At 45.1% G+C, this 14,714-nt stretch overlaps 1 protein-coding gene across 1 annotated transcript in view; it reads left to right on the top strand.

The window, feature by feature from the left end:
- Positions 1 to 8,366: 8,366 nt before the first annotated feature.
- Positions 8,367 to 14,714, top strand: part of CUZD1 (CUB and zona pellucida like domains 1) — a 147,997-nt gene continuing 141,649 nt past the window's right edge. The window contains exon 1 of the mRNA XM_085601868.1: positions 8,367 to 8,523. Coding sequence (XP_085457994.1) covers positions 8,439 to 8,523 — 85 coding nt within the window. The 5' untranslated portion in view covers positions 8,367 to 8,438. The remainder of the gene's footprint in view (positions 8,524 to 14,714) is intronic.

The following is a 14,714-nucleotide window of genomic DNA, read 5'->3' as shown; positions in this document are numbered from 1 at the left end:
TTAAACCACAAATCATGACTCTTGATTATCTGGTCATGTAAGATCAGGTAAAAGTCACAAGTCAGGCCATCCGCTGTGATGCTATGAGGAATGATACATCAGCCATCGACTCTATTTTGTATAACTGACTCCATTTTCTGTGCTCTCACACAGTTACAGGGTGGAGAGAGGATGTTTTTGCTCTTCACCTGTTTTCGTCTTTCACCGTGCAGAGTAAGCTGGAACATATCATGTGGGATGTGCACTTGGTAACTTTCACAGGGTTGAGATTGTTTTTGCCAGAGAAATGTGCGGACTGTACAGCTCTGTCTGGAAGCAAACATGGGGGCTTGGCCAGCTTCTGTGACTGACCTCGATGTAGACCAGTGTGATCAGCCTGGCTTTCACAACAGAAAGAAGGGGGGAGGTTTTCAGAAATCTCTCCTTGAGTTGAGTAAAAGGTATTAAAGACATGGAATCTTGGCTCTAAGACAGGAGCTCATAGTGGTATGGACGCATTGCCACAGGGAACTTTGGTGATCCTCATCGAGACTTCTGCCTGACTGTGAGGGCTCCCCAGTCATGCTGGCCAGAATGTTTCAAAGGCACTTTTTCGATGATGTATATCTTTGTCTTAGTTTGAGTATATATGCTATAAGTTTTATTGGTCCGTGTATATATTTCATGTGCTTTTCTGCTTTGTATACATACTCCCTATATTCATTTGACATCTGGGAAGGTGCATTACCAAGTATATTTTGTTGTCCTCTTAAAAGTGCTGTATTAATACATACACGTGTTTCATTTTGAAAGTACCTTGATATCTTTATTTGTCTCATTTTTAGAGTGCTGAGATCTTTTTTTGTTTGTCATTTAAAGGTACAGTGATAAATACATTTGCCTCATTTTGAGAGTGCTGAGTTTAAGTGTGTCCTATTGCTTCAAGTCTGAAGCAGTACAACCGCGATCGAACATGACCTAGATACAGGGACCAGATTAGTCCAGTTGGAAAAGTTACCTTCTAAATTCCAGTGAGAAGATTTACATTTACAGTGGAGGTGGCCATAAGGAGCAGGGAGAGCAATAGAAGAGTAAAATGAACACAACCCTGGCACTCATGGTTGTGTTAATTTCTATGCCAGACGTTTTTACGGCACAGTTGAATTACACGTTTTGCATGTTTCACACGTTTCCGTTTACTCTTCTATTATATCCCACTCATGAGCTACTGTCAGCAAGGTTTACACTCCTCTTTGAGTCACTTTTTAAACACATGCATTATGTTGTTGAGCTAACTGTTGTACGTAAATACGTGATTACTCCACCACAAGTGTTAAGTTTGTTTCTGAGGATTGACATTAATGGCAAATAATCAACAGAGAATGGATCACTCATCCTGTTTAAACCAGGGTCTAGGGTTCTTTCCGTCTTAAAAAAGCCTCATTCACGTGGCACTCGTACGTGCGGTATATCTTGATTTTCTGCAGTGGATATTACGTGAAAAGCATCATCATTGGGTCTTTAATTGTGCTTTCCTCACACTGGAGGGAGACCAACTGGTATTCGCAGTAGTGATCAGAGATAGTGAGGGTGAGTGTGAAGTGTTGTTAAAATGACCTCCGATCTATCAGAGCTTTGTTTTATTCTGTTGATGATGGGGTAAGGTTTAAAAAGAAGGTGGTGCATCAATAGAGGAGTTACTGTTCTATTGCACCAGTTTAAAATGCGCGAGCAGTCAACATGTTTCAGCCCTTTGACGCCCGGGTGAGTCATTGGGCTTTCTTCAGGACCAGGTGGTTGCACATCCACTGTTGCATGATGTGCGCAGGTAAATAGTGCACTTACCCTTCTTCATATGTGTGCTCAGTGGCACAGTGACTTGTTATAGGTGTGTTGTACCTTTTATGTTTTTCAAGTCAGCTCTGTCGGGGGACGGGTGGAGAGTTACTCTCTCTTTGTGACGTTTCTGCAGCGACTTGTGCTCGCTCCTTCTGCCGTGCCCTGGTGACCATTAACGTTCATGCACATTTTGGATGCATGATGCTCATGTTGTTTTATAGAGTCGTTTACTTTACTTTTACACTGGTTTAGGGCATCTATAGGGATTGACACTGTTGAATATGGACACGTGATGTGGCACTAACCATGTTATGAAGATCGGTAATTTTCATCTAGTCTTTCATTTTTACCAAGTCACACAATTTATATTTCACTCAGGAATCACAGGGTGACTGTAATATTGATTTCTACACAGGAGAATTAATTTTCACTTCGTTACATTTCCTTTTACAAATGTTATCCCTGATGAAGGGCAACCCTAGCCCAAAATGCATTGGGATTATCCATATCACAAGAATTAATTGCTCAAATGAATAGATGCATCAATGAAACCTAATACAGAATGATATAATGTTGATTGATCAGTGAAAACTCAACAGAGACATTGATGAAAAAATAAAGACAGCCTGAACAATTGAGAATGGACTAGCTTTTTGAATTGGGGATTGAATTATCCTGTTAGAATCCCCAAGATCCCAGGTTGGCTGAGGTAGGTACCGCAGGCTAAGCAGGGACCCGTGAGCCCCAACATTAGGGAAAAGACAGGTCGCCTCAAGAGATAGCCCCCGCTCCACCCCCTTGGTAGCTTGGCACGAGCAGCCAGGCTTATCTTCAAGGCTTAATGTGTAAAGTATTTGCAATTATGCTCACAGCAATCCAATGATGACACACAAATAGACTCCACACGACTTTCATATAAAACAAGTATATGTTTATAAAACGATATACTATGCGACCACACAATACTAAACCAACATATGCATCAATTGAATGTTCCCCCTGGCCTATCATTATTGAGCTAAACTAAACAATCCTACGTAATCCTAATGTCGTAATATGCAGTTCGATATGCAACAGTCAGGTACTTCACAACATAAGAATAATGCAGATTGTAATACGGTTATCTGGCGATTGGTACGATCACTGTAATACAATGTGTAAAGCAACAATGTGGTGAACTGTTATGCCCCCATAATGCAATGCGTACGATCCCCCTTCAGGTACTCTGTTAGGAAAAAGCAATGCAATGTGTAATACAGTTATCAGGCAGTTCATTATGCGAAACTAATGCAAGGCGGAACACATATATCCGGCAGTTCGGTATGCAACACTAATGCCATGTGTAATACGACAATCCGGCAGATCGTGATTCAGGACTAAGACAAGGCGTAACACATCTATCAGGCAGTTCAGTAGTCAAACTAATGCAGTGGGTAATACGACCAAACAGGCAGTCCGTTGTGCAGAAATAAAGCAATGCGTTATACAATCCTCAGATACTCTGCTACGCAGGAGTATTGCAATATGTAAGTTACTCCAGCACCGTTCACGGTGCCTCCGGCGGTCTCTCCGCCACTCGTGCTGATTTGCGGTTAGTCTCCGGCCACAGTTGCCCTCCCCACATGGGTAAGATAGAACACAGTAAATGCAGCTTCGCACTCAGGCCCCGGTGCTGCCACTCCCTTGGCACACGGGGCTCAATCCAAGCCGAAGCAGTAGCTCGGGCTGCAGAACAGAGAGAGAGGTCATGAGCGTCTCCCTCCGAGCCCTCGCCCGGCCCCAGGAGTCGATACACGTTACCTGGGGGGCGCGAACCCACTCTCCTCTCCTCGTCCAGCGACTTGGGCCTCCGATGTAATCTCTGACTTTTCGGGCAATGGGAAGATCCCAGGCTGCACACTACACCCGCACTCAGAGTCACTAAAACTCACGGGAACTCCGGGTGCACGTTAACCAGACAACTCCTCACGAGGGTCTCAGGCTACACACGACACACGCACACAGTGTCGCTGAGACAGACTTCTTGTGCCCACGATCACAGGGCACAGCTTGCGCAGGTCTAAGGTACACGCACTCCGCGCCGCTGAGACACACTTTATCCTCCGGTGCCCCCAATCACAGGGCACCTCTTGCGCAGGTCTCAGGCAGTAGAAGGTACACGCACACAGCACATGTGAACAGCACATGCACACTGCATCGCTGAGGCACACTCATTCTTCTGGTGTGCATGATCACGGGCCAATCCACATGAAAGTCTCAGGCTAACCCCAAGCACACGCACACAGCTTTGCTGAGACTTACTTGGCTCCTCGGTACACACGTTCACAGGACGATCCTCTCGAAGGACTCAGGCTAGACAGAGCACAATCAGACCACATCTCTGAGTCTCGTTTGGAACTCCAGGTGTCTAAGATCACAGGGCACTACTTGCGAAGGTCTCAGGCTAGACAGAGCACACGCACCCATGGCGTATCTGAGAGTCTTCTCTGGAAACTTTTATGTTCCTGTGTCTCCAAACATGGAGCCAACTCACCTCGGGTCCTTGGGGAAAGTTACTTCAGGACACAGCACACAGCAAAGTCCTTCAAGCAGGGGGACACAGCACACAGCAAAGTCCATGCAGCCTTTCCTTGGTTGAAACAGCAAACTGCAGACCAGCCCCAGATCACAGAGCAAGAGCAGTCCTATCCAGCAGTCTCTTCAGTTGTTTCTTCCTTGACAAATGTTCTTCTTGATCCACGAAGTAGCTCCAGTCTTGTTCACACTTGATCAAGCCATTCTCCAAAGTTAAGGGGCTTCAGCTCGCATAGTTATACCCCTCAATGGCTTTGAAGTCTTTGTGTTACCGGGGCCGCTGACTCCTGCTCAAACCAGTTCTGGGTGCCTCCCTACCAGTGATACCTTCTCCTTTTGATTAGTGGGGGTCTGGATTCTCAATCACTCAGCAGGAGATGGGACAATTGTTTTATAGCACCAGCCCAGGCCTCTTCACCTCTAGGCCTACTCCTCCTTCTACACACCAGATGCAGGTCAGCCTGTGCTGTCTCACTTCCTCCCCTGGGTCAAGACATTCCCCAGATCCTATCGCTTTCAAATCCAGCCAGTTAATCCACAACCAGGCAGAGACACACAGAAATGTTTAAAGCACAAAAACCCAGTCACTTCTGAAAGAGTGGCTCACAAACACACACTGCAAAAACCATCTTTATAAAAAAGATGTTTTATTGCAGGTTGAGTTTAGGCATACTAAACGCCACCCTCCCATCTTAAGCCTTTGGGGAGATAGGCTGGAAACATATTACACAGCCTCCCCCTTCTATTCAAATGGGCAAGATGGCCTATCAGCAGTGAAAACGAAATGAAGATTATTTCACTGCCAGGACATGGTGCACACCCTGGTACGCGTCCCACCTTTTACATGCACTGCACCCTGTCCAGGGGGTGCCCTAGACCTACCATAAGGGGTGCCTGATGTGTATGGAAAGGGAAGGGCAGGGTCTGGTATGTGCACGCACTTACCAGAACAACATGGCAGTTTAGAAAACTGTGTGCAGGCCCTGCAATGGCAGGCCTGAGTTCCCTTTCCAAGGCTACTTGAGTGGGTGGCACAATCTGTGCTGCAGGCCCACCAGTAGCATTTGCATTACTAGCCCTGGCACACATAGTGCACTTCACTAGGGACTTTACTAGTAAAGCAAAGATACCAATAATGGACAACCAATCACCATTACACTTTACACAGGGAACACTTGCACTTTGACGCTGTTTAGCAGTGGCAAAGTGTCCAGAGCCTCTAAGTTGGCAACACCATATCAATCACAGTACCAAAAATAGAGGAGGTAGAGGCAAAAAGTCAGGGGTAATTACGCCAACAAATGCCAGGCCTAACATATTCCCCTTTGGGAATCTAGACAGTGCATTGAGTGGATGTTTCCCCAGGAGGGGAAACGCTATTTTCAGAATGTGAAAAATAATGAGGGCTTTAAATTACAATTCTTTAGGCACCAAACTTTAACTGTTCACCAACTCCCAATTGAAAGTTCACTTACTAAATGTAATAAGGAAACCTAATTTTATCCTGTGGGATAGGTAGGCCATGCAGTAGTGAAATTCAAATGTGAGAGTTTTTCACTACTAGGACATGAAAAACTTAAAAGTACATGCCCATCCTTTTAAATACACTGCACCCTGCTCAATGGGCTATTTAGGGCCTACCCTCTGGCTGAATTTTATTGTTAAAAAAGAAGGTTTAGGCCTGGCAAAAGGTTTATTTTGACAGATCAAAATGGCAGTTTAAAACTGCACATACAGGCTGCAGTGGCAGACCTGAGATATGTATCAAAGGGCTACTTAAGTGGGGGAAAACAATAATGTAGTGCAGGCCCACTAGTAAGATTTAATTCACAGGCCCTGTGTGCATGTAGTACCACTTTACATAAGACTTAGAAGCAAATTAAATGTCTCAATTGGGTGTAAGCAAATGTTACCATGTTTAAAGGAGAGAGTACAAACTTTTCAGCACTGGTTAGCAGCGGTAAAGTGTGCAGAGTCCTAAAAGCCAACAACAACAGGTTCAGAAAACAAGAGAAGTGAAGGCAAAGTTTGGGGGTGACCAGGGGTAGAGGGCCAGCCCCCACACCAGGCCTTCTCACTTTTATTAGTTGTCTTTGGTGCAGGCCTGGGAAGTGCAACAGTAAGCCACAAAACTGCTGCAAGTGGCTCAGGAAAAAGTTTTGTTTGTCCCACCTGCTGCAGTCTGCGATTTTTCCCGTTTTTTGGGCTGGGTAGACTAAGGGGCTAAATATAGAGCACGAAAGAGACCTGTTTCACTTGCCTTTCTTAATTACTGCTAGTACTCAGACCTGACACACCTAAAACCCTGGAGTGGTTCATGGGTTGCATAACTGCAAACTCGAATGACACACAAAACGTGTGCAATACAAGAATCAACCATGAAAACATCCTTCATACACTGAACAATTCACACCTAAGCAGTACCACTTCCATCACACAGAAAGAAAAGTGTCAGCAGCTGCGTGAAGTACCATTGTACACACAAGGGTGTTGTGTTTGTTTCATCTTTGTTGTATTGGTCTTCCCTGGCTCCAAGAAGCCTCTGGAAGTTAAAACAGTCTATAAATAAATCAATCAATCAGCAAGCACAGGCTGGCCAGCAGCAGCCAATATTTCCTGAAACACAGCGAACAAGTATAGTATGGGCAAAAGCAGCACGTGCTTCCTTTATAGAGACTAAAACCATACAGACTTCAGGCGAAGTGCAGGTTTCTGACACAAAAAGCTGCAGAGCAAGTTTACCTCGCACTCATAGGGTCAGATTTACAAGCCCACTGTGCCACCAGTATGTCACCTTTCGTGACGTACTGGTGGCGCAGGGGGCTCCTCCATATTTACAAGGACAGGAAAATCCCCCCTGTGTGACTTTTCCTCTCCTTGTAAATACGGCCCCTTTACACGCAGCACTTTGCGTTGAAGGGGCGTTCCATGGGTGTTGCTGTGGGTGTTCCCACGCAACACCCATGGAACCAGGCACATCTCCAGATTTACGAGAAATCGTAAATCTGGAGAAGCATGTGAATGATACACCACCCTAGAGATGGCATAGCGAGACGCAACGAGGAGAAATGTTCTAATTTCTCCTCGTTTTTTCCTCTTTCAATGCGTGCTGCATTCTACAGCACGCATTGAAAGAGGAAAATGCCTGTAGTGATTGTTTTTGTGCAGGAAGGTGCCCCTTCCTGCACAAAAACAATCCCTCCACATCGCAGGCATCCTTGCACCATGGTGCAAGGGTGCCTGAGCCAGCGCATGGCTGCAGTTTGTGCACCAGCTCAGGGGGAAGCACAGAAATGCGACATATTCTTGTAAATATGTCGCATCCCTGTGCTTCGGAAGTGCCGCAGCGTGACGCAGCCAAAGGACTTGCGGTCCCACGCTGCGGCACTTCCTTGTAGATCTGCCCCTTCGTTTTTAGGTCTCGCCTGCAAGCGCATGTTCCTGCGTTTTCGCTCTCACTTGCAAGCCTCCTGTGTTTAGTAATGGGCTTGTAACCTTCCTATTACTCACCAACACCCGCCTCCCCTCCGTTACCCACTCCCATCCGATTCCCAAAGCCAATACCGCGCCCACAGTCGAGACCTATTGGCCTTGCCAATGCTTGTTAATCCTGTCACATGGGAGCTGGACTGAGAACACCAACTCATTTCACAAAGTTTACTGATCAAGCATGAGAGACAGCAAGATTCTCGAAGACAAATTAAAAAGGGTGCACCGGAAGCAGTGTCACTGTGAGGCAGGATGCTCTGACCAAGATCAGACCTACTCCTTGCAACAGGGAGCTCCCTGGCCAGGAGGTGAGGCCACTAGACCCTGAGCGCTCTGGCATGGACTGCTGATGACAGAGAAGAAAGATTGGTCCGGGAGTGCGGCGAACAGCTGTTTTAGATCCCACCTTATCTGGAACCTTCCAGGACTGAAGATAGGGGCACTGAACGTCTGCACCTGGGGCCGGACGTCGTAGAAGGAGGGTGCCACATCTGGACAAGACTTTATAAAAGGCATCTGAGAGGGGCGCCGCACCTGCATATCTCTATCTCCCCAAGATGTCGACAACCAGATGGGGGGTTTCCCTCCTGCTCCTGTCCCTCGGCTTGGCTCTGGCAGAAAAGAACCCCCTCGAAGTCCAAGGTAGGAACACAGGGACCAGATCCGTCCATCACTTGTGATGCCCTTTGACTCAGCAGTAATCCAAAACCAATGCCCTCCTTTCCCCAGGGGCAATAAACCATGCCACAAAGGGGGCGCCTGGCATCGATACAGAAGCTGGCACGCTTTTTCTCCGTGCAGGAGACTTAAAGCATTGCTACAGAGGCCCCTGCAACTGAGCCTCGCTACCTTCGGAGTAGGGGGAAATGAAAATGACTGAGATAAATATGGGATCACAGGGTGGTGCAGAGGCTAGAGGTGCTTCAGTTTGTTGTGTGCACTATATGCGTGGACTATTATCACTTACTTGACAACAACCGAAATAAGCGGAACGTCAGGCATGAGCTGACGACCACGCTTGACAAAACCATCAGGAAAGCGCAAAGGGCGTTGCTGTTCAAACCAGACGTGTCAGCAATATCTGTTTCGGAAAAACAGTGTTTTCGTCCAGGTCCCCAATATTACACCCAACTCTGGAGGCCCACTAAGTATTGTGCTCAATTATGCAGTGCACATCTGTGACTGTATCCAATCCCAAGGTGCACATCTAGGGCCTCATTTATGTTTTGACGCACGGCAGTGCAGCGAGCCCTCCTGCTGCACTGTCGTGCGTCAAAAGAAAAGGGCAGGAATGCGCCGTATCTGCAAGATACAGCCCGTTTCTGTTGTGTTTTCCCCTGCACTGGCACACAAAGGGCTGCCATGCACCAACGCAGTCACCCTTGTGCCAAAGTGTCTGTGCTGTATGCCTGATTGTTTCTGCGCAGGAAGAAAGGTACACCTTCCTGCACAAAAACAAGCACAAGAGGTGTTTTCCTCTATGTGTGCTGCACGCATAGAAAAAGGAAAAATGAGGATTAATAAAGGGGTTTCTCCTATAGCACCTCCCTTACGCCACCCCTGGGAGGCTTAGAAATCTGACGCATTGTAATGTTTACAAAAACTTGTAAATCTGGGAATGTGTCAGGTTCCATGTATGTTGCGTGGGAACACCCACAGCAACACCCATGGAGCACCCCTTTCATGCAGAGTAATGCGTGAAATGGAGCCATATTTACAAGGCCATGAAAAGCCACGCAGGCGGCTTTACGTGGTCTTGTAAATATGGGCAGGCACACTGTACCACCGATGCATCCAAAAAAGGGGCGTATCGGCGGTGCAATGGGCATGTAAATAAGCCCCCCGTTTCTGATGTGTCCAGTTCAGATTCAAGTGCCTATCAAAAGTACCGAATATAGCACTGTCTTCCTATGGTAATTATATTGAATTTCTCTAGAATTTTGCATCCTCAAATTGATTGCTATATTTTACTTTCACTTAACATTTTGAATTGTCATCTCCTTTTTCCTTCAAATGCCCTTCTCCTTCCTTTGCATCCTATGTTTGCCTTTTCTCCCAGGGTACAACAGTCTTCGTCTCCTGCATGTATGTTGTTCTGCAATTTACCCACAACTCATTTGAAGGATCATAATCACTACCATTTTTAAAGTCAAACACTTCAACCTAACAACACCTAACCTCCTCTAGCTCATTTATTCACACTGCTAAACATCTGCACTACCCCAGCCCCCAATTCCAAATAATAACACCTCGCTCCCATTAATGTAATCTAGCACAAAGAAACTCAAGTGAATGCATGGACTGCTTTGCTTGAGCTCATAACACTTATCCCAGAAACAAACAGTAACATTCGGCTCTGGAGCACTTTGCTGCCTGGCATAAAGTGCTTTAGTGCCTCGAAAGAGGCAGTAAGCTCTATAGAAATGCAATTACACTTACAAATGCGTGGTATTGACTTACATAGAGCAGGTATTTGGGCATGATAGTGCATGGCATCACATCCACGCACATGGCTGAACCTCTGACCATACATGTATACACGCCGTGGAGAGCAGGATATCATAGCAGCCAGGACACCATCAGACTCCAGACCACGAAATGTAGACCTGTGACAATAGTATGGAATCACTCTCCTCCACGTAGAAAACGTGTAGCTTGCAGCAAATACAGCCTGCTTCAGTCTTTCAACAATAAAGCTGCAGAAGGATTTGCCCTGTTTGATATTATTTTTTGCATTAGGGCAAACTTTCTTAGATACAGCCTTGAGGGCCATGTCGTAAATAGTGTTTGCTTATGAAACATGCAGAACATGGTGCCTGCGTTTCTGTTTACACAGGTGCAGCAAAATGTCGACGATTCATCAGTTTGCACACGTGTCTTCTGCTATGAATAGCGCTTATTATACTATTTGTACCGGCAGGGCACATTTAATAAAGTTGTTCCTAGATGCTAATGTGAAAAAATCGGTTAATTCGACTACTTTTCAGTGGTAGCTCACAATAAGGTAACACTGTGAGTGTAGCAGCGTTGAGAGTAGTTTAAATATGTAAAACACATGCCTTAAATGCTAACTTCAAACCTAAAAATATGTTCCTGAACACTGTAACATTCATTATTTTACCAAATGTAAAATACAGCTTTAAATTATTGCAAAACATGTTTTGGTAAATTAATCTCAGCATGGGGCAAATCCATAAAATGTGCAGTAGTTGATGAAAAATGTAGTATGCACATCAGTGCTAATCACAAAAGTAATGTGCCCAAACTGGTGATTATGCGCATAAATCGAAGCAGCATGGTTTAAGGTGTGTAAAAAGGCGTACGGAAATCATTTTGTGGGCACTAAACCAACATCGACACATTTTTTATTCTACCACACGGTGGAGCTGTCTGTCTATTTTCAAACACAGCACATCAGCAGCATGTTTTACAAAGCAATATACATTGAACAAATATTACAAGCGCTCCTAGGCCATTCTTAAAGCTTTGGATGACCTGGACTAGTCAAAATTCTCATATTTGTAGGAGTGTGATGGTTAGAAGGGGGTTTTGGTACTGGAATTTTGAAGCACCAGCATGGACACTAGGTGGTGCAAGCTGCACTGGCCACCTGATACATTTCTCTGCTCTTGACTTTTTCATACACAAATTAAGCACTGGCACTAGCTCTGTTCCAGGAGCCCCTGCATTGATATAAGACCAGTTGAACCTCGAATCAGGTTCTCATCTCTAACGATGTCAAGTGCAGTACACTTCTCGCTTCCCACGAAACCAATCATGGGTTTTGACCAGCTCCCTATCTACAAAGAATTATAGGCTGGGTTTCAAACCAAAATCCTTCACCTACCTGAGGTAGGCTTAATGAGGAGAAATGTCTTCATTTCTCATAGTTTGTTCCTCTTTGCATGTGTGCTGCATTCTACAGCATACCTACAGGGAGGAAAATTCCTTAAGACGTAGTTAATGTACAGGAACAGACGCCTTCTAACACAAAAACTATGCTGACCTTGTACTACTAACTAGTTCAGAAGTTCTTGCATCCCTGAGTCCTACTGCATTAAAGTGCAGGTAAGAGATACACACAACTGCTAGAACGCTTAGGCAGACAAATAGTTGGGTCATTTAGTAAACGGAGTTTTTGGTTTTTGTTTGTTGTTTCAGTCTAACACTGGTCCTGATGAGGATCTCTCCAAGGAAAGGGATCTGAAACGCGTAGACCTTATGTTCAAGGCTAATCTTCCAGCCAAATTAAAACTGAGTCCATTTTGAATTTTATATATTTTTTGCTGATGGTCTCCACAATTCAATACGAATCATTGTTGTTTGTTCAGATAAGACTTGTATGAATGGGTATGAGTGATTTATTTAGTGTTTGTTCTGTATAGGGTAATTGTTGAAAATATGTTGTTGTGTCTTCTACAAAAAAAGTAAAATATGTATACGAAAAATTATGTACATCACCTCGAGATGTGTCTTTAGGTTTGTGGTACAACGTAGTGTTATGTTTTTCATGTAACCTGAGTCATTCATGATTAAATCGGACAGAAAAAGAAGTCATCAGTGTTAATGTTTCAATGATTACACTTTGAATAAAATTTGGTTTCAAATAACGGGCAGCACTGGCAGCTCTCTTGTTTTTTGACCTTGTACTACAGCATAAGGGTGCCTGGGGTATCTCATTGTCAACAATTGTGATAAAACAAAACAAGAAATGTCAAAAGGCTGGTGGTGCCGTGCAAATGAGAGAAGCCTTTGCAACAGCCCCGTATTACCAATGCAGACTCAGAGCCAAGAAACCTGTCAGTAGTGGCACTGACACTGCACCACATAAGGGGTAGTCACAGTCAGTGTGTCCCCCCCTTTTCGAGGGTGTCCCTTGAGGAGTGGAAAGAGTGGTAGCCAGGAACCTCCCTGGTCATCCCCCCCCCCCCCCCCCCAAGTGCATGAAGTCTCATTCTGCACCCACCTGTGTGGGAATTCCTGCCCTCTCCTTGAGCCTGTATTGATTTCAATTATGCATTACTCCTAGTGGAAGTGCACATTTGTGTCTACAATAAGAACAGTGCATTTGCTCTAACAGGGCACACTTCCCTTGACTGCACCCAGCAATCTCAGTTAAATGTGCACTGAGGGGCAGTCCAGCGCAGTGCCTTTATGTCTAATACGACCCAAGGTGGGAGGTGGTTAATGAAAACCTGAATATCTATGGCGACTAAGGCAAGAGATACAACTATATCAACAGCGGGTTGCGGATTTAATGTTTGCAGTATTTCTACATATAAGTGAAACTTAAAATGAGGGTATCTGTATCTGTGGCAAATAACTATTCAGTCTTCTGGCTAATGCAACATTTCTGCAGTGTTTTTAAGGACACAGTGTGATCAACCAGAGGGGTTAGATTAGGAAGGCTTAAAAACGTATCTGTATGTCTGAAAAGATGAAGATATTGACACATTTTTTTAACTTTGTAGGAACCTGTAGTACATTTTACAGGAATGTGAGAAAGTTAATTATTGATTGGGATGATTGGGGGTCAAGACTGACTCCAGCATAGGCCCCCAGTAGGGTCCAGGTCAGATCTAGTTGGTAGAGGTCAGTTGGGCTCTTCAGGGAAAAATCCACTTGCAGCTTGTTTGACACTGTGGCTTACACACGAGGTAAGCCAACTGACCCTTGGAGTCCACTTCTTTGTCCTGGGAACAAATGTAAACAAGTTCAGCCCTTCAGGTCTCCTCCCAAATCTCAAACAGAAGGTGCAGTCCTTCTATTCTGAGAATGTTCTGCGGAGATTGCCAAGGGATGCCAGAGGATGCCACATTTATGCTTGCACCAACTTATTGGGAAAACCTTCCCAGGGGTATTCCTACCCTCTTTTGCAGCTCGTCACCTGTGTCCTACTGCATGCAATCCCATAGTGCCTCTCACTCACCAAATGCAAGAAGGAGAAATAATTTTTCCCTTGTGCAGAGCCTGTGTGCCTACCCAGAGTTGTGGCCAGGGTAATGAGCACTCCCCTCCTCCTTGGTCACTCCAAACCAGTGAGGCAGCTCTCACCCCCACTGGGTTAGGTGCCTGCCTGACTGGGAGGCCAGAGAGTAGGCCTGTGCAGGTATCATCTGACATCAGCTTGTGAAAAGGGAGGCCCATGATGGAGTTCCCATCACTGCTCAACTGATCTTACTACCAGAGGAACAAAAAACCTCCCCCAGGCCTTTGTCTCTGCTGTGGGAGCAGTTTACACACCTCATCAGGGATATTCATCAACTGGATGAACAGTTAGCCTCCGAAAGCTTAAGAAAGGGAAAATGTAACCTTCCTTAATAATTAACAAACAAGCTGATTTCATCATTGAGTTGGGCCTTTAATAAATATCAGAAATAGTCCTTGAGTTCTGTTTCTAGCTAATGCCTAGCCTGAGATAGCAAAATTAATATTTAAGATTGCTTCCCTGTGTTTCTCCATGGACCAGCCAGCTGTCATGCGGTGAAAAAAGATTTTGGGTGCTAGTTTTAGTAAGGATATTTTAACTTAATTTAATTTCTATATGTTCTACTTTTCAATACACCATGCACTCTGCCTGTGGGCTACATGGCCTAAATAGGGGTGACCTTTTACTATTTAAAAGGGAGGTTTTCTCCTGTCAAAAACTGCTTAGTTTGACAGGTCAGGTTGCTAATTTAAACTGCAGCAGTTAGGCTGCAGTGGCAGGCCTGGAGTTATGTATGCATGGCCACACTAGTGGATGGCGTAGTAGTGCTGTGGTCCATACGTGACATTTAACTTTCCATGCCATGGGTGTACTCTTGACACCATATATTATGGATTTATAAGGA

The sequence above is a fragment of the Triturus cristatus genome, chromosome 1_2, assembly GCF_964204655.1.
Source record: "Triturus cristatus chromosome 1_2, aTriCri1.1, whole genome shotgun sequence".
NCBI classification, from domain to species: Eukaryota; Metazoa; Chordata; class Amphibia; order Caudata; family Salamandridae; genus Triturus; species Triturus cristatus.
The sequence above is the reverse complement of the archived record's forward strand: the minus strand, read 5'-3'. Positions and strand labels throughout refer to the sequence as shown.